Source organism: Rhinopithecus roxellana, chromosome 12 (genome assembly GCF_007565055.1).
Source record: "Rhinopithecus roxellana isolate Shanxi Qingling chromosome 12, ASM756505v1, whole genome shotgun sequence".
In the NCBI taxonomy this organism is placed as follows: Eukaryota; Metazoa; Chordata; class Mammalia; order Primates; family Cercopithecidae; genus Rhinopithecus; species Rhinopithecus roxellana.
The window spans coordinates 90,277,291-90,300,801 of record NC_044560.1 but is presented as its reverse complement, the minus strand read 5'-3'; the positions used below and the strand labels follow the sequence as shown (position 1 = coordinate 90,300,801).

General features: G+C 43.5%; 1 protein-coding gene across 18 annotated transcripts in view; it reads right to left on the bottom strand.

Annotated features, from left to right (window-relative positions):
- LOC104675570 (microtubule-actin cross-linking factor 1) overlaps positions 1-23,511 on the bottom strand; it is a 392,257-nt gene that overhangs the window by 264,399 nt on the left and 104,347 nt on the right. For 15 of the 18 annotated variants that reach the window (XM_030942493.1, XM_030942503.1, XM_030942499.1 and 12 more), the window contains exon 1: positions 20,013-20,462. The exons of 2 other annotated variants lie outside the window; for them this stretch is intronic. In XM_030942493.1, coding sequence (XP_030798353.1) covers positions 20,013-20,121 — 109 coding nt within the window. In that variant the 5' untranslated portion in view covers positions 20,122-20,462. Of the gene's footprint in view, positions 1-20,012; positions 20,463-23,511 lie in introns of those variants that run through there. One more of the 18 variants, XM_030942509.1, reaches the window with a different exon arrangement.

The following is a 23,511-nucleotide window of genomic DNA, read 5'->3' as shown; positions in this document are numbered from 1 at the left end:
AAAATTTGCTATTTGTTGTTGTTTTGAGACAGGGTCTTATTCTGTTTCCTAGGCTGGAATGCAGTGGCATGATCATAGTTCACCACAACCTCGAATTCCCAGGCTCAAGCGATCCTCCTGCTTCAGCCTCCCAGGTATCTAGGACTGTAGGTGCACGCCATCATGTCTGGCTAATTTTTAAATTTTTTGTAGAGACGGGGTATCAGTATGTTGTCCAGGCTAATCTCAAACTCCTGGCCTCATGCGATCCTCCCGCCTCAGCCTCCAAAGTGCTGGGATTACAGACATGAGCCACTGTACCCATCCTAATTAGAAGGATTTAATATTTGTTTCCAACTTTATTGATCTTCATCAACAAAGGTCTTTGAACATCGTGCTACCAATACCTACCCTAATTTTATTTTAGTTCATTGTCAGAGTTGTCCCTTTTCAGAACCTAAGTCGGTCCTTCTACCTAAAATCATCGCTCCTCTTCTCCATGGGAACCTTAATCCAACAATACTCCCTAGTCTGTGTATCTTCAACTGCTCTCCCTCTCCTGGTTCTCTCCTGTTGGCTTCTGAACAAGTATGATGACAACGCTCAGACTCCACTTCCCCACCTCCTATTTATTCCACGTGACCTAGATTCCAGCCCCACACATTCACTGAAACTGCTCTCCCCATAGTCACCTAATTGCCAACCCAATGGATAGTTTTGAGTTCTATCTCACTTAAACTCTCTGTAGCAGAAGACACTGCTGATCATTCCTTCACCTTTTAAATCGATTCTCTCTCTTGAATCTGAGACTCCATTCTACCCTAGTTTTCCTCCTCCTTCTTTGGTTGTTTCTTCTCTTCTGTTCATCCCTTAAATGTTACTCATCCTTAGCCCTCTTTTCTTTTCATTCTGTATTACAGCTTCTTCAGATGTCCAAGGACCCAAGAGTCCACTAACAGGTTTTGGAGAAGGAGTGTTCAGGAACCACCTAAAATTACACGCAAAATGTTTTGTGTCGTGTGTGTGTGTGTGTGTGTGTGTGTGTGTGTGAGTGTGTTGGGCGGTGGGGGCGGGGGGATCCATAGCTTTTCAACAAAAATTAAAAATAGCTGTTCTCTACATTCTCCCTTAATGATTTAATGAACATCCATAGTTTCAGCTGTGACCTATACAATGATAATTTCCAAATCTGTATGTTTAGGCGAGGCCTTTACCACTCTCATATATTCAATGGCCTCCTAAAACTTTCATGCTCATCTCAAACTCAACTTGTCTAAAACTGAAGTCTTCTTTTCTCTTTGCTTCCAACAGATATCCCTGCTGTAATCCACCCTTCTCAGTGGTGTCAGCAACCTTTCTGGCAAGGTTGATCTTGTAACTGTCCACCTTAAAATCTTTCAGTGAGCCCTTATTTGCCCAATATTATTAACAGTTGACATTTAGGCTGGGTGCGGTGGCTCCCACCTGTAATCCCAGCACTTTGGGAGGCGGAAGCAGGCGGATCACTTGAGGTCAGGAGTTCAAAACCAGCCTCGTCTACTTGGTGAAACCCTGTCTCTACTACAAATACAAAAATTAGCCAGGCGTGGTGGCAGGCACCTGTAAAATCCCAGCTACTTGGGCAGCCGAGGCATGAGGATCACTTGAACCCAGGAGGCAGAGGTCACAGTGAGCCAAGAAAGTACCACTGAACTCCTTCAGCCTAGGTGACAGAGCAAGATTCTCTCTCAAAAAAAAAAAAAAAAAAAAAAAAAAAAAAAAAAATTAATAGCATTTATTGAGCACCAACTTATGTGCTAAGCACCTTATATCTATTCTTTCTAATGCTCAACAACTCTGTAAGTTAGGTATTATTTTACTGGAAAAATAAAGTCCAGACAGATGAAGCAGCGTGCCCAAGATCACAAGGTAAGTCATGAAGTCAAACTTGAACCCAGCTCTACCCAATTCCAAAGCTTGATGCCTCCATTCAGGATAACATTCAAACTTTTTAGCTTGGGAGCTAAGACCCATTATGATGGAATGTCTACCTACCACTCATCCCTCTACCTTTCCATAAAAACTTCCAGCCTTGTTTAAAAAAATTCCTGCAAATGGGGCAGGTTTTCTCTCAGTTCCATGCCTTTGCACATACACTGTGAATATAGCTCTCCCCTTCTCTGACTACTCATTCTTCAGCATTTAACTCAACTATCCCCTCCTCCAGGAGCTTTTCCCATCTCTTACACACACTAGTTTGTGTGCTTATTGCAGAGTATCACTGTTTATTTGTTTATCTGTCCTACTCTACTAAGAGCAATTTGAGAGTAGGCCTGACGTCAAATGAAAGCCTGCATTTGAGGTGCAAAGTTCTACATTCTGATCCAACATAGCCTATCCATGTAGTCCCAGTACATTATGAATCATTCAAAAAACAAGTGAAAGAAGAGCCTCTACTGTTTCCAAAGGCCACAGAAAAATGACAAGAGCTTCAAGAAGCCCAGAAACACCAACCACCTGGAAATCTAAAAACGATATACCACAGCTGACACAGAAGGGAAGTAAAGTTGGAACAGGTCTGTTTTGTGACCTCATAAAGTTTACAATCTAGTGATGGAGAACAACATGTAAATAATTAACAGTAACACCAAGTAAATAACACACCAGATACAAGCTGCACAAAATGACACTGTAGCACAAGCATAGAGTTGATTAATCCTCACAGAGAGGTAGGAGGTGTTCATGGAAGGCGTGGTAGAACTCCACCTGATCTTAGACAAAAGGCTACGAGTGAACGGTGTCTGAACTAAACCTTGGATAGTGAGTAGAATTCTGGCAGCCCAAAAAGGGGTCAAAGGATTCCAAACTAAAAAAAACCACAAGTAGGCTGGGCATGGTGGTTCATGCCTATAATCCCTGTACTTTCGGAGATCGAGGTGTGTGGATCACTTGAGCTCAGGAGTTCAAGACCACCCTGGGCAACATGACAAAACTGCCTCCACAAAAAGTACAAAAATAAGCCAGGCATGGTGGCTTGAGCCTGTAGTCCCAGCTGCTTGGGTGGCTGAGGTGTGAGGGTCACTTGAGCCCAGGAGGCAGAGGTTGCAGTGAGCCAAGATTGTGTCACGGCCTTCCAGCCTGGGTGACAACAAGACCCTGTCTCAAAAAAAAAAAAAATTTTTTTTTTTAAATTTACAAAGCACAAGTAGTGATTTGGAGACATGTAAGTATACAGGATATGTTTTAGGGAACGTATGGCTATTGCATGCATCACATGCAGTTAGCAGTGTGATGAGCAACCAGGCTAACAGAACAGCTAGCTGACATCACAAAGGACCCAGAAAGCTAGAGTAGGCCGAGACGGGCGGATCACGAGGTCAGGAGATCGAGACCATCCTGGCTAACACGGTGAAACCCCGTCTCTACTAAAAAAAATACAAAAATTTAGCCGGGCGAGGTGGCGGGCGCCTGTAGTCCCAGCTACTCGGGAGGCCGAGGCAGGAGAATGGCGTAAACCCGGGAGGCGGAGCTTGCAGTGAGCTGAGATCCGGCCACAGCACTCCAGCCTGGGCGGCAGAGCGAGACGCGAGACTCCGTCTCAAAAAAAAAAAAAAAAAAAAAAAAAAAGAAAGCTAGAGTAAGGAGTAGGTACTTAATTAAGTAGACAAAGCAGAACCACTGAAATTTTCTGACCTAGAGTATGTTTTGGGAAGACTAATCTGGCTTTGTACTGAAGGCCACATTGCATCAGAAAGACATTAAGAGGCAGAAGAACCAGTTAGAAGGCTCCAATGACAGACCAGGAAAAACATCTTGAAATAGCATGAATTAGGGCAGAGGCAGCAGGAAAGTAAAGAAGAGGGCAGGTACATCGTCATGCAATGTAGAGGTAGAAACAATAGCCTTCAGCTATTTTATTTTATTTTATTTATTTATTTATTTTTGAGACGGAGTCTGGCTCTGTCGCCCAGGCTGGAGTGCGGTGGCCGGATCTCAGCTCACTGCAAGCTCCGCCTCCCAGGTTCACGCCGTTCTCCTGCCTCCGCCTCCCAAGTAGCTGGGACTACAGGCGCCCGCCTCGTCGCCCGGCTAGTTTTTTGTATTCTTTAGTAGAGACGGGGTTTCACCGTATTAGCCAGGATGGTCTCGATCTCCTGACCTTGTGATCCGCCCGTTAGATGGTGGTGGGTAAAGAATGGCAGAGTTCGGGCTGGCGCGGTGGCTCAAGCCTGTAATCCCAGCACTTTGGGAGGCCGAGACGGGCGGATCACGAGGTCAGGAGATCGGGACCATCCTGGCGAACACGGTGAAACCCCGTCTCTACTAAAAAAATACAAAAAACTAGCTGGGCGAGGTGGTGGGCGCCTGTAGTCCCTGCTACCCAAGAGGCTGAGGCAGGAGAATGGCGTGAACCTGGGAGGCGGAGCTTGCAGTGAGCTGAGATCCGGCCACTGCACTCCAGCATGGGAGTGAGAGCCTGGGAGACAGACTTAGACTCCGTCTCAAAAAAAAAAAAAAAAAAAGAAAGAATGGCAGAGTTCAAGACAATTCTCATGCTTCCGGCCAGAGCAACTGGGAGAAGAGTAGAACTTCAAGATAATGAAAACAGAAAGAGGTTAACGATTTGGTGAGGGTACATTGGGTAAAGCAGAAGACAAAGAGTGAGGTGTTAGGAGGATCTTCTCACGGACAGTTGGAATCTTTGGTCTAGAGTTCAGAAGAGCAGTCAGAACTGAAGATAAGGAATTGGAGTTAACAACTGATAGCTGTGGCAAATAGAGAGCAGATAGCTTATTCGGACAAATCTTCCTAATCACAACTTAGCCCACATCACCTCTCTCTCTATTCAAAATACTTTACAGATTTGATCCCTTTCGTTTTAGAATTCAAAGCCCTCTACAACCCTATAAAATTCAATTGCAGTTTTTATTCACTATGTTTTAGGTGGTTAGAGGAGATAAAGACCTGGTCTCTGACCTGAAGAAATTTACAATCTACTCTTTCACTCTCCCCTGTATGACTCAACGGCAACCATTCCGATCTTCTTACTGTTTCCAAAGGTATCCTTCACATCTGTCCTACTCTACTAGGAGCAACCTTTCCCCCAACTGGAATATCTACCCTCTTCTCTTGGGGCTTATCTAACTTAGAGCCTTCTTTCAAAGTCCAGCTGAAGTCTTGCTTCTGTTAACACCTTTCCGGACATGTCAGCCACCTTTGGATACCTATGGCACTTAAAAGTTTCTTCAATTTACTTAGCACTAAGCACATAAAACCTATCATTAGAGAGCTCTGTATTTAAGTCCATTTCTGTATCTGAATTGAGCTCTTTCAAGTCAAGATCCATGCTTTAAACTTCATTAAAGGCCAGCCAGGGGCAGTGGCTCACACCTGTAATCCCAGAACTTTGGGAAGTCGAGGTAGGTGAATCACTTGAGGTCAGGAGTTCAAGACCAGCCTGACCAATATGGGGAACCTCGACTCTACCCCAAAAAAAGACAAAAATTAGCCAGGTGTGGTGGTGCACGCATGTAATCCCAGCTACTCGGGAGGCTGACGCAGGAGAGGCAGAGGCTGCCATGAGCTGAGACTGCGCCACTGCACTCCAGCCTGGGTGGCAGAGTGAGACTCTGACTTTAAAAAAAATATTCATTAAAGGCCAGACACAGTGGCTCACACCTGTAATCCCGGCATTTTGGGAGGCTGAGGCTGGCAGATCACTTGAGGTCAGGAGTTCAAGACCAGCTTGGCCAATATGGTGAAATCCCATCTCTACTAAAAGTACAAAAATTAGCCAGGCATGGTGGTACACTCCTGTAATCCCAGCTATTCAGGAGGCTGAGGTAGGAAAATCGCTTGAACCTGGGAGGCGGAGATTGCGAGCTGAGATTGTGCCACTGCTCTCCAGCCTGAGCAATAGAGTAAGACTCCATCTCAAAAAAAATATTTTTGGCCGGGCGCGTTGGCTCAAGCCTGTAATCCCAGCACTTTGGGAGGCCGAGACGGGCGGATCACGAGGTCAGGAGATCGAGACCATCCTGGCTAACACGGTGAAACCCCGTCTCTACTAAAAATTACAAAAAAACTAGCTGGGCGAGGTGGCGGACGCCTGTAGTCTCAGCTACTGGGAGGCTGAGGCAGGAGAATGGCGTAAACCCGGGAGGCAGAGCTTGCAGTGAGCTGAGATCCGGCCACTACACTCCAGCCCAGGTGACAGAGCGAGACTCCGTCTCAAAAAAAAAAAAAAAAAATTTTTTTTTTTCATTAAATATCCAACATTTAGGACAATGATAGGTATTGAAAAATATTGATTTAACAAATATATAATGAGAGTCCTCTAGGTGTCAAGGTTACAGCTACAGGACACATTAAGATGGTATTTTCAGGTCAGGCACTGTGGCTTACGCCTGTAATCCCAGCACTTTGGGAGGCTGAGGTAGGCAGATCACCTGAGGTCGGGAGTTCGAGACCAGCCTGGCCAACATGGCGAAACCCCGTCTCTACTAAAAATACAAAAATTAGCCGGGAGTGGTGGTACAAGCCTGTAATCCCAGCTACTCGGGAGGCTGAGGCAGGAGAACTGCTTGGACCCGGGCGGCAAAGGTTGCAGTGAGCTGAGATGGCACTATTGCAATCCAGCCTGGGCGACAGAGTGAGATTCCATCTCTAAAAAAGACTGCTCTTCAGCAAGGAGCAGGTATTCCCACTCAGATATTCCCTCTACAGATTCAGCTTTCCTAAATTCTCCTTGCCACATCTGGATCCAGGGGATTTTGTACCACTTAATGTTCCCAATGTAAGCGTAAAGGAAACAGGCTAAATTGGAGGTCAAGCAATTAAAATGTGTTAGCAATAATGTATAATGGCACCAACATTATAAATGATTGCTATCCTGAGAAGGCTACAAGTCTACTTTGGGAGATAAGGTGGAGCTTGATATTTATTGTGTTTATTATGTGTCAGGTGCTGTGCGAGGCCTATCTCATGTAGTATTTGACAATCCTCACAACTCTATCAAGTATGCTTATTCATGGTTCAGCAAATTCATGCTCAGAAAGACTTGTTAGTAATTTCCCCAAAGTCACACGGTATATAGTAGAATCGAGATTCAAATCCAAGTCTGTCAGATAGTAGACTTTTAACCTCCATAAATTTATTAGAAGACAATACAATACTGTCCTATATAATCAAGGTAAAAGGAGAAGTACTAACTATAATAGGGATTCATGAAAGGCATTTATCACCAATGATTGGTGCAGACCGAGAAAGTACCAAAGAGGATTGAGATTTGGGGCTTCAAGGAAGCGACAACTGTAGAAGCTTCAATGCAAAATTAAAATTCTGCCCTATTTCTGCCGGTGTGATGGCTCATGCCTGTAATCCCAGCACTTTGGGAGGCTGAGATGGGTGGATCACTTGAGGTAAAGAGTCCGAGACCAGCCTGGCCGACATGGTGAAACCCCATCTCCACTAAAAGTACAAACATCAGCCAGGTGTGGTGGCACGTGCCTGTAATCCCAGCTACTTGGGAGGCTGAGACAAGAGAAACACTTGAACCCGGGAGGCGGAGGTTGCAGTGAGCCGAGATCACCCCATTGCACACCAGCCTGGGCGACAAAGCAAAGCAGGACTCCGTCTAAAAAAAAAAAAAAAAGAAAGAAAATTTACCTTATTTCTTAGGAAAACCTAATCTTTATTATAACGGTAGTTCTTTGGACTACTGAGAATCAGAGAATAAAAGACAGAAGTGTGAGATAAAGAAATCCAGGAGTAAGCATGGTAGCAAAAAAAGAGAGCCACAGTGAGAGGGAGAGACATATAAGAACACAAGAGGAAGAAAGGCTCAATAGTTCTTAGAAAATTAACGGGAATATCAAAGTCAGAAAAACTAACTATTTCATAAATACAAAGAGAGAGTTTTAAGAGTCCTCAAAAATCATCTTAAAGATGAAGAAACCAAGGCCCAGAGAGAATTAAATAATTTAGACAAGGTCACACAGGGGCAGAACTAGGTCTATAACTTGGATTTCCTGCTGTCTAGTCTATGGTTCATATCTTTACATGGCATTCATTTCCTTTCTTTGAGCCTGAGTTTCACCTATAAAATTGGGAGTTTGTCCTTTGTTGTTTTTAAAAATTTATTTATATTTCCAACTCTGCAAATAAAATGAGGAGTTAGGCCAATAGTTCCTAAATATCAGTCTGTAAACCAACCATCTCAAAATCATGTGGGAAGCTTTTTTTTTTTTTTTATGAGACAGAGTCTCACTCTGTTGCCCAGGCTGGAGTACACTGGTGTGATCTCGGCTGACTGCAACCTCCACCTCCCAGGTTCACGCCATTCTCCTGCCTCAGCCTCCCAAGTAGCTGGGACTACAGTCGCCCGCCACCATGCCCAGATAATTTTTTGTATTTTTAGTACAGACAGGGTTTCACCGTGTTAGCTAGGATGGTCTCGATCTCCTAACCTCATGATCTGCCCGCCTCGGCCTCCCAAAGTGCTGGGATTACAGGTGCGAGCCACTGTGCCCAGCCTCTTTTTTTGGGGGGGAGGGGGCGGGACAGGGTCTTGCTCTATCACTCAGGCTGGAGTGGATCTTGGCTCACTGAAACCTCTGCTTCCCAGGCTCAAGCAATCTTCCCACCTCAGCCGCCCCCCAACCCCACCCCCAGTAGTTTGGACTATAGGCGCACGCCACCACACCCTGCTAACTTGTATTTTTTGGTAGAGATGGGGTTTCACCATGTTGCTCAGGCTGGTCTTGAACTCTTGACCTCAACTGCTCCGCCTGCCTTAGCCTCCCAAAGTGCTGGGATTATAAGCATGAGCCACCACACCCGGCTGATTTAGAGTCTGTTTTATTCCCTTTTTTAAGCAATGAGGTTTGAATAGTAATTTTATTTATTTTTATTTTTTACAGATGGATCACTTGAGGTCAGGAGCTCAAGACCAGCCTAGGCAACATGGCGAAACCCCATCTCTACCAAAAATACAAAAATTAGCCAGGCGTGGTGGTGCATGCCTGTAATTCCAGCTACTTGGAAGGTTGAGGCAGGAGAATCGTTTGAGCCCCTGAGGTGGAGGTTGCAGTGAGCCAAGATCATGCCGCTGCACTCCAGCCTGAGCAAGAGTAAGACTCCACCTCTAAAATAAAATAAAACAAAATAGACCCTAAATCATGGAGTGATTGTGAGGAGTATATGATATGAAAGAACTTAGCCTAGTTTCTCACACATAAGTTAATAAATGCTAGCTGGTAGTTATAGCAGTAATATAATGTGAAAAGTATATAACATGAAAATCTACTGCTAATCTTCATCCATTCTCCCTATACAAGTGATTTTATTTTATAGTGATACGAGAAAAAGAAAAATAAAAAATGAGGAAAACGAGCTAGAGAAAGGTTAAGCAATGTTCCCAGTTGGTTTTGCTGTTAAGTGGTGGAGTAGGAACCCCATGTAGACAGTTGATGCCAAGCCCATTTTCTTAACTATTAGGCTACAGTGCCTTTAGGGGATTATGCGGGATTGTGGGAGACGGGGCTATATTATATTTTTGCCCTGAAACTTTCAATAAAGGTTTTGGACTTTCCTATACTTCTCTGTTGGTTACAGGAAAGGCCCTTTTGCTGTATGTTTATCTCCAAGCACTTTTAGATACAGGCAATTCTTTCTTCTAGGTCCCAGGGAAGACATCTCAACGATACAGGAAAAATAAAAAAGTAGACCACTAAAACTGCCCCTCCTGTGCCCCAAGCATTATTGCTGTGTCAGCTTTTTTTCCTCAAAAAGCACCTACTTGGAAGCACTAGCCTAGGAGTCAGGACACTGATCAGAACCCTAGTTCTGCTGCTCTCCCTCTCTGAGATTTTTCTAAGGTCTTCTCTTCATCAAACAACGAGTTACTTCAATTTTAATGAAAATCTGCCTGTTTGGGTCACAATTTTGCTCCTTGTTAGAGCCTCAAAATATAAAATCAAAAGACAGTAGATTACCAAACCAGTGGTTCCCAAACTTAGATTTCATAGACCAATACATGTTCCACAATAAATCAGAAAGCCTAACAGCTGTCAACTTTTCATTTTGCTAAGTAGGAATATCTTAAAAACACACTACCACATAATAACAATTCTTTCACAAAATAAAGGATATTTTAACATTAAAAAATAGGAAAGACAATTTCAGAATAAAAAACAATTCTTTTAAGTTTAGCTTTATGAAAGACACACTATATTTTCTTTATCTTTTTTTTTTTCATTTTACAGAGAATTGATGTCTCTCAGTCTAGCGCCAATGTGTATACCCTATAATTTTGAAACCAAGGAAACTTATGGCCAAAAAGCTTAAGTCACTTGTTCAAGGCCACAGGACATTACTTAAACAATCATTATTTAATGATGCCTTATCAAGAGAGATCTAAGTCACAGCTAACATGACTTTAGGTCCTTGTCCCCAGATCATCTTTGAGTCTTTTTCTCTCTCTGTCACAGCTGGCAGAGTAAAGTGTAAAAGAACTAGCACTAAACCCCAAAGAGGAAACATAGGCCATGACTCCTCCCTCCTACCACCCATCCCCCCCGCCCCCCCCCCCCCAGTCTGCTCAGAGGTGGACTCCGTAACCAACCAACTTCTGCTAAAAATACACTCTGGACTTTCAGCACTATGCAACATACCTTAAAAGTGGTTTCCTGATACAGGCAGAAGCATAAGTATGAATTCAGTCTTTATAAAAAAGTTCTATACCCAAAGCTTGGGCTCTTAACTGCCAGTTACTGCAAGCTTAAGAAGTTCCCCGGGAAGTAGGGCACCCCAATCTATTCCACTGCACATTTTAACAAGCCCAAAGGTTTTAACACCACAAGGCTTCAAAGTCCATGCATTCCTATGAGTCAATGAGAGCAAGGGCTATTTGGGATCCTCAGGCCCAGACAAGGAAAAAAAAAAAAACTTCACATACTAACCCATACAGCACATGCGACAAACCAGGTGGGCGTTGAACTCGTGCTCATCTTGGTAACTCGGCCACATGGTGCCCCTGTGCCTGCTGACCCCACCTAAAAGGAGGGGGTACCAAAGAACCTCCAGCTAGTGGCCTGTGCACCCTTCACAGCTCCTGAAAAAGGGCTGCGAGGTGTAGAGAGGAGACAGCAGAACAGAGAAGTGGCTCCACCCACCACTTCCTACTGACCTCCTTCTTCCCTTGAGGTCAGAGAGGAAGCTCCTCCTAGGGCACTTCCAAAAACTGGGTCCATATCTCAGGCATATAGCACGCTGTTCAAAAGTATCACCGGCTCAGTGTTTCCAGACCAATTAGAGCATACAGAGGGAGAGCTCCATATGCAAAAGTCCAGTCAAGGTATGAAGTGAGTAAGCCCGAGTAGGTAGAAACTGGTCTTTGAATTACCCTCCATTTGCAGAGCAGAAGCTTGTAATCTGGGGAATCGTAGTCGCAGGAGAGCTAGTGAGCTAAGTGGTTTGCTGCCAAGTCAGGAACAGTGCATCCATTGCCCAACAACTTGCTCCTCAGGTGTGCCTCTTCTCAGGCAGAAGTACACATAAAGTGTTAACCAACTGAGAAGGTCTCATGATGGGAGAGACTATAATGGAGCAAGCTCATACACTCACTGTCCACTGCAAACAGATCCCTAGATTCCAAAGAGAGTTTCCCTTCCCCACACTTACAGCTGCCCAAAGGGAAGAGTCACAGTCACTCCCCAATGATTCCATGTACTTTACAGAGTAGCCCCACCTCAGCCAGCCTCGCCTCAGCCAGCCTCCCAGGTAGATTATCACAGCAGATTTTATCAGCTTCAAAAATACCGTTTGCTTGTTGCTCCATTCTTTCCCATCACAGCCAGGAATGGCATTCCAAAGTCCCCTTCTTCTTCCCAGAGCCTCCTACTCTGTCTTTACAGTCAGTGCACTTAACTCAGCTGTGCCAGAAATCCTTTTATCCATCAGTAGAAGGCTGCCTGCTTGTTTGTCCAACTTGTTTTCCGAGTCTTGGCTAATTGTACCAGACACTGGAATGTTGAAGAAACACAATGAAGGGCTTTTTCATTCAGCTGGCCTGGCCCTTCTATTGGTTCTTCACAGTTCTGACCCAACCAGGGGACAGAGAAGTCCAGCCTCTGTGGGTGTCAGAACAGACACTGCAGCCCTGCCCCACAACACTCAAAAAGGCCCCGTTGCAGATAAGGGCCTAATCACTGGCCCTCCGCTCTAGCTCCCTAAATAGAACGACTTCTTCAGGCTAATGCTGCTTTCAATCCTGTCCTGAAGGCAGGGAGGGAGGAGGGGCAGCACGTAGGAAAGCAAGTTTCCAGAGATTAGCCCAAAAGACTACAAATGAAAACAAGTAAATGCAAGCTTGCCTAGAAGGCCATTCAGTTTAAACAAGCCCTATGACCTGCCTCAGTTGCTTGACAACTTCACTCCCAAGTGGGTATCCCTCCCACCTACAAACTGCTAATAATCCTGTTACTGCTTACTAATAACGGTTCTCACAGCTGACTTTATCCCGCCTAGACTAAGCTCTCAGTCACCCCGATAACCTGTGACAATTGTACTCAGTTTGTCCCTCTTTAAGACTCTTTTTAGCCTTGGAGAGGAAGGGTCCTCCTAGAATTTGCCTTGTACTGGGAAAAGGAATGCATAAGAAATAGGGAAGAGAGAAAAAAAAGGAATGAACATTTCCTGACTCATATTTAGTAACCTCTTCTTTTATCAGATTTAAATTCCCTGAGTGAGACTGAGTGCAGTGGCTCACGCCTGTAATCCTAGCACTTTAGGAGGCCAAGGCAGGTAAACTGCCTGAGCTCAGGAGTTCAAGACCACCCTGGGGCCAACACGGTAAAACCCCGTCTCTAACTAAAATACAAAAAAAATTAGCTGGGCTTGGTGCCACATGCCTGTAATCCCAGCTACTTGGGAGGCTGAGGTGGGAGAACTGCTTGAACCCAGGAGGTGGAAGTTGCACAGAGTGAGACTCTCTCAAAAATAAAAAATAAAAAATAAAAAAATAAATTTTCTGAGTGTAGGGACTCTTTTGTCTTTATAACCCAATCTCTATCACATTTAGAAGGCACTCAATAATCTAAGCTAAAATTAACTGAACATTTGCTGTATGTAACTGTTAGTTCACAGTTAATGTGCTAAAAATTTTAAATATCATTTCATTTAACCCCAACAATTCTCCAAGAAAGGTATTATCATTTCCATTTTAGAGATAAAAATGCTAGGACTTTAAAAGGTTAAATAACTTGACCAAGATTACACGTCCATCTGTCCAGTTCCAAAGTTGTGCTTCCTGTTATACCCTGCTGTCTCTGAGAAGGACCTAAAGCAGAATAAGCAAACTAAGGTACAGGAGTTGTATATGTAAGAAGGTGAAATATTCTTGGGAAGGGTAAGAAATAAAAACATTTAACTCGGCCAGGCACAGTGGCTCACACCTGTAATGCCGGCACTTTGGGAGGCCAAGGTGGGCAGATCGCTTGAGGTTAGGAGTTGGAGACACCCTGGCCAACGTGGCGAAACTCCACCTCTACTAAAAAATACAAAACTTAGCCGGGCATGGTGGCACATGCCTGTAATTCCAGCTACCTGGGAGGCTGAGGCACGAGAATCACTTGAACTGCAGAGACAGAGATTGCTGTGAGTGAAGATTGCACCACTGCACTCCAGCTAGGGTGACAGAATAAGACTATGTCTCAAAAAAATAAAAATAAAAAATCTTAACTCTGGTTGACTAGAGATTTAGGACACATCCAAAATGAGCACATGCGGCAACTTCTGGAAATACTGAATTCACAGTATCTAAAAATTAAAATAATAATTACTGGGTGAAGCTGGAGGAAAGTGAACCAAAATCTGCCATCTCCTCAATTCCCTGGCACTCAAGCAGAACCTATTTCCCCTAACGGCACTGCAGACTGAGAAAAGTAGGGTAGAGTCGTGGGGACAAGATCAGTCTACCTACAGGAGACAGGCCTTCCCTTCAAGTTCCCAAGAGGTCCTGAGCCTCAAAAAGGAGGCAAGTTCTGCTGCAATGGAGGAGAGGACTTTGAATAGGACAGTCAGCTCTTAATTATCCAGAGGAGATGGGCTAGTAGAGTCCTCCGAGCCATTCCCCTTCTTTTTTCCCCAACCTTTAGTCATTTCCTGTTAAAGGTAGGAAAAAGTGAATCTGGCTGCTACCTGCAGATCTTAAAAAGGGTGAGTGGAGGGAAGAGGTTCAGGCCAGTATTTCCACATGTGGTCAGAAGTTACCTGAGAATTGACAGCTACTGGCTTTCTCACAGAAACAAAGAAAACTGAAGGTATATACTTAATGTCTTTCCTAAAATGCCCAAATCACCCACTATTAAAGATATAAAAGACACAAACATCTTTCTTTCTAACGTGTAAAACAGTGATCATAACATATCACCTACTTTTTATATACCCCTGTATTGGCTTCTGTCATATTTCTTTTTCTTTTTTTTTTTTTTTTTTTTTTTTTGAGACGGAGTCTTGCTCTGTTGCCCACGCTAGAGTGCAGTGGCGCAATCTCGGCTCACTGCAACCTCTGCCTCCCGGGTTCAAGCGATTCTCCTGCCTCAGCTTCCCGAGTAGCTGGGATTACAGGTGCCCACAACAGCGCCTGGCTAGTTTTTGTATTTTTAGTAGAGACAGGGTTTCACCATCTTGGCCGGGCTGGTTTTGAACTCTTGACCTCATGATCCACCCGCCTCAGCCTCCCAAAATGTTGGGATTACAGGCGTGAGCCACCACACCCGGCATGTCACAGTTCTTAATTACTAACTATAAAGATTGGCCGGGCGCTGGTGGCTCAAGCCTGTAATCCCAGCACTTTGAGAGGACAACATGGAGGATTGCTTGAGTCCAGGAGTTCGAGACCAGCGTGGGCAACATGGAGAAAGCCCGTCTCCATATATGAAAATTTTTTTAAATTTAAAAAATTAAAAAATAAGGACAATTACTGTTTCATCCCAACAGCTCACAGGAAAGTACTATGTCTTCAATGATATCTTATGTGAAAAAATTCTAATAATGATGGCAAATAATCACATATTCCTTACCACATGCAGAATGTGTTCTAAGAACTAAATCAAGGCCAGGCGTTATGGCTCATGCATGCAGTCCTAGAACTCCAGAAGGCCAAGATGGACGGACCCCTTGAGGTCAGGAGTTCTGGAAGGATCACTTGAGGTCAGGAATTCAAGTCCAGCCTGACCAACATGGTAAAACCCCACCTCTACTAAAAATACAAAAATTAACTGGGCGTGGTGGCAGACATCTGAAATCCCAGCTACTCGGGAGGCTGAGGCAGGAGAATCGCTTGAACCCAGGAGGCAGAGGTTGCAGTAAGCTGAGATCATGCCACTGCACTCCAGCCTGGGCGACAAAGCAAGACTCCATCTCACAAAAAAAAGAAAAAAGAAAAAAAAAAAGAACAAGAAGAACAAGAAGAAGAAGAAACTAAGTAAAAACAACCAAGCAGCATAATTAAACCCATTTTGCAGATGAGGAAACAGAGGCCAGACAGACTAATGTCACTCAGCCAGTAGTGGCAGAACTAGGATAAAAACACAGGCAATCTGACTCCAGACTCTCAACCTGCTCTCAACCACAATTCCTATGACTTCCAAGAACAAGCCAGATGATCGAACTGAATCAGAATCACAGAAAGTTAGAGACCTTAGTCTTTTTTCTTCTCAAACAGCCTAGAAATTTGAAGACCAGAGGAAGTAAGTGACCAGTCCAGCATTACATAGTAGTAAGCAGAAGAGCAAGGGCTTAGAGCCTAGATCTTCTGATTCCAAGTTAAGTGGTCTTTCTACTACACTGTACAAATATTTAAGAAAAAAAAAAAATGCAGGCCGGGCACGGTGGCTCACACGTGTAATCCCAGCACTTTGGGAGACCTAGGCAGGCGGACCACGAGGTCAGGAGATCGAGACCATCCTGGCTAATACGGTGAAACCCCATCTCTACTAAAAATACAAAAAATTAGCCAGGCGTGGTGGCGGGCGCCTATAGTCCCAGCTACTTGGGAGGCTGAGGCAGGAGAATGGTGTGAACCCGGGAGGCGGAGCTTACAGTAGGCCGATATTGCGCCACTGCACTCCAGCCTGGGTGACAGAGCAAGACTCCGTCTCAAAAAAAAAAAGAAAGAAAGAAAAAGAAAAATGCAAAGGAAAGAAAAAGAGCCAGGCATGGTAGAGGGTGCCTACAGCCCCAGCTACTTGGGAGGCTAAGGTGGGAGGAGGCTTGAGCCCCAGGAATTCAAGTCCAGGCTGGGCAACATAGCAAAACCTTGTTTCTTTAAAAGAAAAAAAAAGGAAAAGAAAGGAAAAGACTAAGACTGTACCTTGATTAAACATTCTAATGCTTTAGTTATTTGAGCAAAGACACGTTAGATATATGACCATTTATTCAAATATTTGAGTCCCTATTATGTGCTTAACTAATTTGTAGATAACATAAATGGAGAACACACAGCTACTGCCATACATGGAAGAATTAAAGCTCAAAGAAATCTAAAAAGTTTAGAAGGCTGCAACAAATCTCACAGGACAAAATTTAACTAGGATACCTGTAGGTCTTTTTTTTTTCTCCTGAGATGGAGTCTCTCTCTGTTGCCCAGGCTGGAATGCAGTGGTGCAATCTTGGCTCACTGCAACCTCTGCCTCCTGGGTTCAAGTGATTCTCCCACCTCAGCTTCCCGACTAGCTGGGATTACAGGCGCACACCACCACACCCAGCTAATTTTTTTATTTTTTGATAAGAGATGGGGTTTCACCATGTTGGCCAAGCTGGTCTCAAATTCCTTAACCTCAAGTGATCCCCATGCCTTCACCTCCCAAAGTGCTAGGATTACAGGCATGAGCCACCACACCTGGCTCTAGGATACCTGTAAGTCTTATGCTGAAGTTCAAGACAACCAAACCCATAGCAGCGATTGCAAGGGAGACAACAATTCATGTACAAGGTTTGGCCATTTTATAATTGATCTTAGGTTTAATATAACCCAATAGTATGATAAAGGGAACTGCTTTAAATAAAAAAGCCAAGATGGGGAGGTGATGGAATGCAATCTTAGATTGTACTTCATATAGTTTGGATCCACGATTATGGCTGTTCTTCCTAGTGGGATGTTGGAAATGGAGAAAACTTTAAGAGATCATATTATCCAACTCCTTCATTTTACAGGTAAAGAAAACAAGACCCTAGAGAGGAAAAAAACCATAAAGCTCTTTTCCTGCTTATACTATCAAAATGTGAGATTTAATAAACTAAAACACAGGGCAACTCTATATCGTCTAATTAACCTATACCGAGCATCCATTTTAGATCACACATTAAACTAAACCAAATCCTCTTAATAAACAAATGAACACGGCGTGGTTCATGCTACAGTTTACAGCTAGTGCCATCTTTACTTTTTTATTTATTCAAGCTAATATTTACTGACTTTTTTTTTTTAGATGGAGTTTCACTCTTGTTGCCCAGGCTGGAGTGGAATGGTGAGATTCCACTCCAGCTCACCGCAACCTCCGCCTCCCCAGTAGCTGGGATTACAGGCATGCGCCACCACACCCCGCTAATTTTGTATTTTTTAGTAGAGACAGGATTTCTCCATGTTGGTCAGGCTGGTCTCGAACTCCCAACCTCAGGTGATCTGCCGCCTGAGGTCAGGAGTTCGAGACGAGCCTGACCAACATGGAGAAACTCCATCTCTACTAAAAATACAAAATTAGCCGGCTGTGGTGGCACATGCCTGTATTCCCAGCTACTTGGGAGGCTGAGGCAGGAGAATCACTTGAACCCGGGAGGCGGAGCTTGCAATGAGCCAGGATTGCGCACCACTGCACTCCAGTCTGGGCAACAAGAGCAAAACTCCGTCTCCAAAAAAGAAAAAAAGAAAAAAAAAAAAACAACTATGAACATTCTTCATAATATGTAAACACAAATAGAAAAGTGAGAAAAAAGAACAGAAACTTCTGGTGCACACACTAAATCAGTACTACAATATTACTACCTAGAGATGAGTTAACCACTTCACTATTATGTTCAGTTAACACCTGAGCTCATACAACTGAGCTTTGCCTAAATCATTATTTTTACTATTATTAGGCACAGGACCTATGTTCTATAATTTGCTCTGCAATAGTGTATGTAATTCCAATAAAAAAAAAAAAACTAGATCAGAAGAAACAATCTTCGTGTTTTTAATCAAGGGTACATTTATTAATAGTACAAATATATACACAGAGATGGTGGAAAAACTTTATTCTGTGATGTCCAACTGGCAAGTAATTAGAGTGTACATATTATTTTTAAAAACATATTTTTAAATAAATGAAATGCATCTTAAAATTGCAATTATAATAAAATGGGTACAGAATCTCCTAAGAAACTCCACAGAAGATTTGGAATCCATAGTCTCCAATTGAAAAAAGACATCTCTCATTTTACAGATAAAGCGAACATAGCACATTCCCAATATAACTATTTGGTATTAGAATCAAAGTTGTTTCACAGAAATAAAAACCTTTTACAATGTATCTTTTTATTTCAATTACTTTATGGTTGTTTGTGAAATTAATATTTCTAAACATAAAAAAGAACTCACTTAAAATGCAGAGTGATAGCTCTTAAGTTCCATAAAAGTCCTATACTGAAGATAAACTTTAAAAATATTAACAACTAATTATTAGTTATTAATGTTTAGAAATGACATTACCATAATGCACAAGGAAAGAAAAGCAGCAGCCTCCACCTAAATGATATTATATTTATTTTCTCATTACATGTGAAATAGTAAATAGGAGCAAACAACTTAAGCCTGCCTATCTCTTTCTTTCTAAGTTCAAATACAGGAAAGCCACTTTGAGGTGGCTTTTTTAAAAACACCACCATACAATCAAACATACTCTAAAATGTCTGTCTTTGTTTTTGCTGATATAGACACACACTAGGATCTGAATATTTAGTCAAAAGCTTTTCTGAGACTTACTGGAAAGGACACTGGGGAATGACTGAATCTAATTCTAATTCTCTCAGGCGTTTGTGAACTTTTAATAGACAGCTAAATAATAAGCCATCAATTCTCCACCTTGACTTGTAAGATACACTATAAAAAGTGTCTACATACCTTAGTTTGAAGGTAGTGAGCCCATCACAATGAGAATACTGAAGGCAATGAGACCCAAGGGTATACTCCAGTAAAAGTTAGACCATATGAATCCTCAACTATGGAGACTCAGAATTAGCCAAACTCAGGGCTGATCCCTGCTCTGAGTGTTCAGAAGTCAACAGAATATAACTAATAGCAATATGAGAAGAATGAGGGCTCTGGTGCCATTACCAAAAAAAAAAAAAAAACAATTTTTAATTATCAAAGCCTGATTCCCTAGGGAAGAGAGGGATTATTAACTTCCTTGCATTGAACAAGATAATTCGCATACACACAGCCAAACTGTGTAGGAATAGTATCAATGATATCAAAAAGAACACAGACACCCAGTGTTCCAAGATGCCCCTTGGCAAGGACTGACCCCTTCTGCTGACTGACCCTTCCTCCTCTGCCTTTTCTCACCCCAAAACACACCAAGTTAACAGAAACTTCTCCAACCCAAATACATACCTGGAGGAGGGTACAGAGTTACTGTATGTTTTCAGTTAAAAACAAGGGTCCAGTAAACCACTCTGAGATTGAGAAAGTAAAGAAAGAGTTCAGTTCTCCGACGAAAGACTAAGTCAGCATAGCAGCCACTTCCCTTCAGTTTCGGGCCCAGTCATCACCTCATCTAACCAGCACTCTCCAGACAGACTCACTGTAAAGAGCACCCCCTCCATCCCAAAGTGGCCCCAGGGCAGACCAGCTTCTTCATTACACTCACACACACACACTTAAGTCTGACAGCACCCCAGCTGAAGGACATACTGGCCCTTTAAGGAAAGCAACTGGGAAGACCTCTGTCATTCACCCCACCCTCAAAAGTCCCACAGTAGATTTAAAGAATAACTGGATACCAGTTAGTTACCTGCTCTACCTCTGGTATGCCTCTTCCAGTATAGAACACCAGCAACTCCAAGAACGTGAGTCAAAATAAAGATGGTTGGTGGTAAATAAGATGAATCTAAGAAGGGCATTTCCAGGCCCGTCCTTTCTCCTCCCTTGAGTTAGCCAAAAGCTCAGCGCAGGCCTCTGGATGCCTTTCTCCTGAGGTTACTGCTGTCCTGTACTATCAGCACAGAAGCAGAGGCCGGAGCTTAGTGTTGTCAGAAACTTCCTGGCAGCTTCTCCTCCATCTCGCCTCTGACTGTTTTTCAGCAGGCACTAGTAGACTGGGACTAAAACTGTACAGTGTATCTCAGACAAAGCCCAGGAAACAACTGGCCAGCGGGGGAGGGGAAAGGGAAGAAGGAACAAGGAGAGTGAAAAGGAGCGCCTAAGTCAGTGTCAAGCTGACTCAAACCTCTATCTTTGGCATCCTCTGCTCAGCTTAAATAAACAAACCTCAGACCCTTCTACTAGAAGGGAGGGTGTCAGAGGACGTCACACTTAACTTTCCATTCCCAGCCCTCCTGGAAGGCCAGACTTCAGGATGCAGCCAGAAGAAAAAAGTCACAGAAGCACTAGGGAACCTCTTGCGGGGAGGAAGCAAAGTACAAGAGGATGTATGAGCACTGCAAGTACCCTGGAGTTGTCAGAGGGCAACCCCTCCATACCCACAACCCGGGAGGAGAAGCAAGGGGCCTGAACATCAGTCCGGGGAGGATACATACAGGGCAAGCTCCCATGAAGCAGACCTGACATCTAGATGTGATGAAGATCAGCAAGGAGGGCAAACTGCTCATTTAGGCAGTACTTTTCAAGGGTTAAAAAAAATCTATCTAGCTGGGCATGGTGGTTCACGGCTGTAATCCCAGCACTTTGGAAGGCATGATCTCGGTTCACTGCAACCTCTGCCTCCCAGGTTGAAGCAATTTTCTTGCCTCAGCCTTCTGAGTAGCTGGGATTACAGGCGCATGCCACCACACCCAGCTAATTTTTGTATTTTTAGTAGAGATGGGGTTTCACCATGTTGGCCAGCCTGGTCTCGACCTCCTGACCTCAAGCAATTATCCCGCCTCAGCCTCCAAAGGTGCTGGGATTATAGGCATGTGCCACTGCGCCCGGCCTTAGACCAGAGGACCCAGCAATCTCACTCCTAGGTATCTATCCAAGAGAAACAGAAACGTATGTCCGCACAAAGACCTGTATATGAATGTTTACAGCAGCATTATTCATAATATAAAAAACTGGAAACAACCTAAATGTCCATCAACTGGCAAACGTATAAACAAATTGTGCATCCATATAATGGACTACATATTCTGCAATAAAATAGAACAAAACTACTGATACATACAACAACACAGATAATTCTCAAAACTATTATGCTACATGAAAAAAGCCAAACACAAAAGGCTACATGCCATGTGATTCCATTTATATAACTTTCCAGAAAAGCAAAACTATACAACTAGAAATGGAAGAGGCTGAGAGTGAGGGAAGGAAATTGACTAAAAGGATCACAAAAGAACTATAGGGGATGATGGAAATGTTCCTTATGTTGATTGTGGGGGTGGTTCCATGACTGTATACATTTGTCCAAACTGACTAAATCAGGCCAGATGCAGTGGCTCTTGCTTGTAATCCCTGCATTTCAGGAGGCTGAGGCAGGAAGATCACTTGAGCCCAGGAGTTCAGGAGCAGACTGGGTAACACAGTGGGACCGTATTTTTACAAAAAATTTTTAAAATTGAGCCAGATGTGGTGGCATGTGTGTATAGTCCCAGCTACTGGGGAGGCTGAGGTGGGAAGATGGCTTGAGCCCAGGAGTCAAGGGTACAGCAAGCCATGATCATGCCACTGCACTCCAGCCTTTTTATTTGAGACAAAGTGAGACCTTGTTTATTTATTTATAGAGTACCTATTATACTATGATATAAAGATGCTATAGTCTCACAAGCTTTAAAAAATGAAAATTGCTTTATATATGTCATGTTTGTTTTTTTCCAATAATAGGGAAGGGTTTTATTTTTTTTTCTATGTGAAATCTTTATTTATTTATTTTCCTTTTGCTTTTTCCTAGAGCTTGTTGAGGCACAAAGAAAGAGTTTTAGATATGAATAACCTACTACCCAGAAAAATAATAAAGGGCCCGGCCGGGCGCGGTGGCTCAAGCCTGTAATCCCAGCACTTTGGGAGGCCGAGACGGGCGGATCACGAGGTCAGGAGATCGAGACCATCCTGGCTAACACGGTGAAACCTCGTCTCTACTAAAAAATACAAAAAACTAGCCGGGCAAGGTGGCGGGCGCCTGTAGTCCCAGCTACCCGGGAGGCTGAGGCAGGAGAATGGCATGGACCCGGGAGGCGGAGCTTGCAGTGAGCTGAGATCTGGCCACAGCACTCCAGACTGGGTGACAGAGCGAGACTCCGTCTCAAAAAAAAAAAAAAAAAAAAAAAAAAATAATAATAATAATAATAAAGGGCCCTTGATGGGAGCACTAATACAATGGGAACTTTTAAATCTGGCAATAAGATCATCTACAATTTTGTGCTAACCCACATTTCACTCATCAAATATTTACTTCATACTATGTGCCAGGTCATGTTCCAGGTACCAGAAACAATAGTAGTAAACAAAACAAAGACCTTGCTCTCACAGAACTTACATACTAGTAGGAGAAGATAGAAAAGAAATATAAACAGGTAAATACATAGCTTGTCACATAAATGCTATGGAGAATACTAAAGGAGACGAAGAGGAGATGGAGAGTCAATGTCAATAGGGGAAAGTTTACTTTTTTTTTTTTTTTTTTGAGACAGAGTCTTGCTCTGATGCCCAGGCTGGAGTGCAGTGGTGCGATCTCGGCTCACTGCAACCTTCACCTTCTGGACTCAAGAGATTCTTCTGACTCAGCCCCCCAGGTAGCTGGGACTACAGGCATGTGCCACCACACCTAGCTAATTTTTGTATTTGCAGTAGAGATGGTGTTTCACCATATTGGGCAGGCTGGTCTCGAACTCCTGACCTTGTGATCTAACTGCCTTGGCCTCCCAAAGTGCTGGGATTACACGCATGAGCCACTGCGCCCAGTCAAGTTTACGCTTTTATATATATATAGGATGGTCAAAGAAGGCTCTTCTAATAAGGAGACATCTGAGCAGATAAATATGAGCAAACAAGTCACATGGCTATCTGGAGAATGGATAAGCCAAAGAAGAACAGGTGCAAAGTCCCTGAGGCAGAAGTATGTTTGTTATGTTCAGGGAACACCAAAGAACCTAGAATGGCTGGACCTGAAAGATGAAAGGAAAGAGTATCAGGAGAGGAGGCCAGAGACGAGTTCAGATCACCTATGGCTGCATAGATCATTGTAAAACCTTTGGCTTTTATTCTAGGTGAAACGGGAAGCCATTGGAGGGCTTTGTGTGAGATAGTAACATGATTTAACTTAGGTTTTAAAAGGATTGCTCAGCCAGGCACGG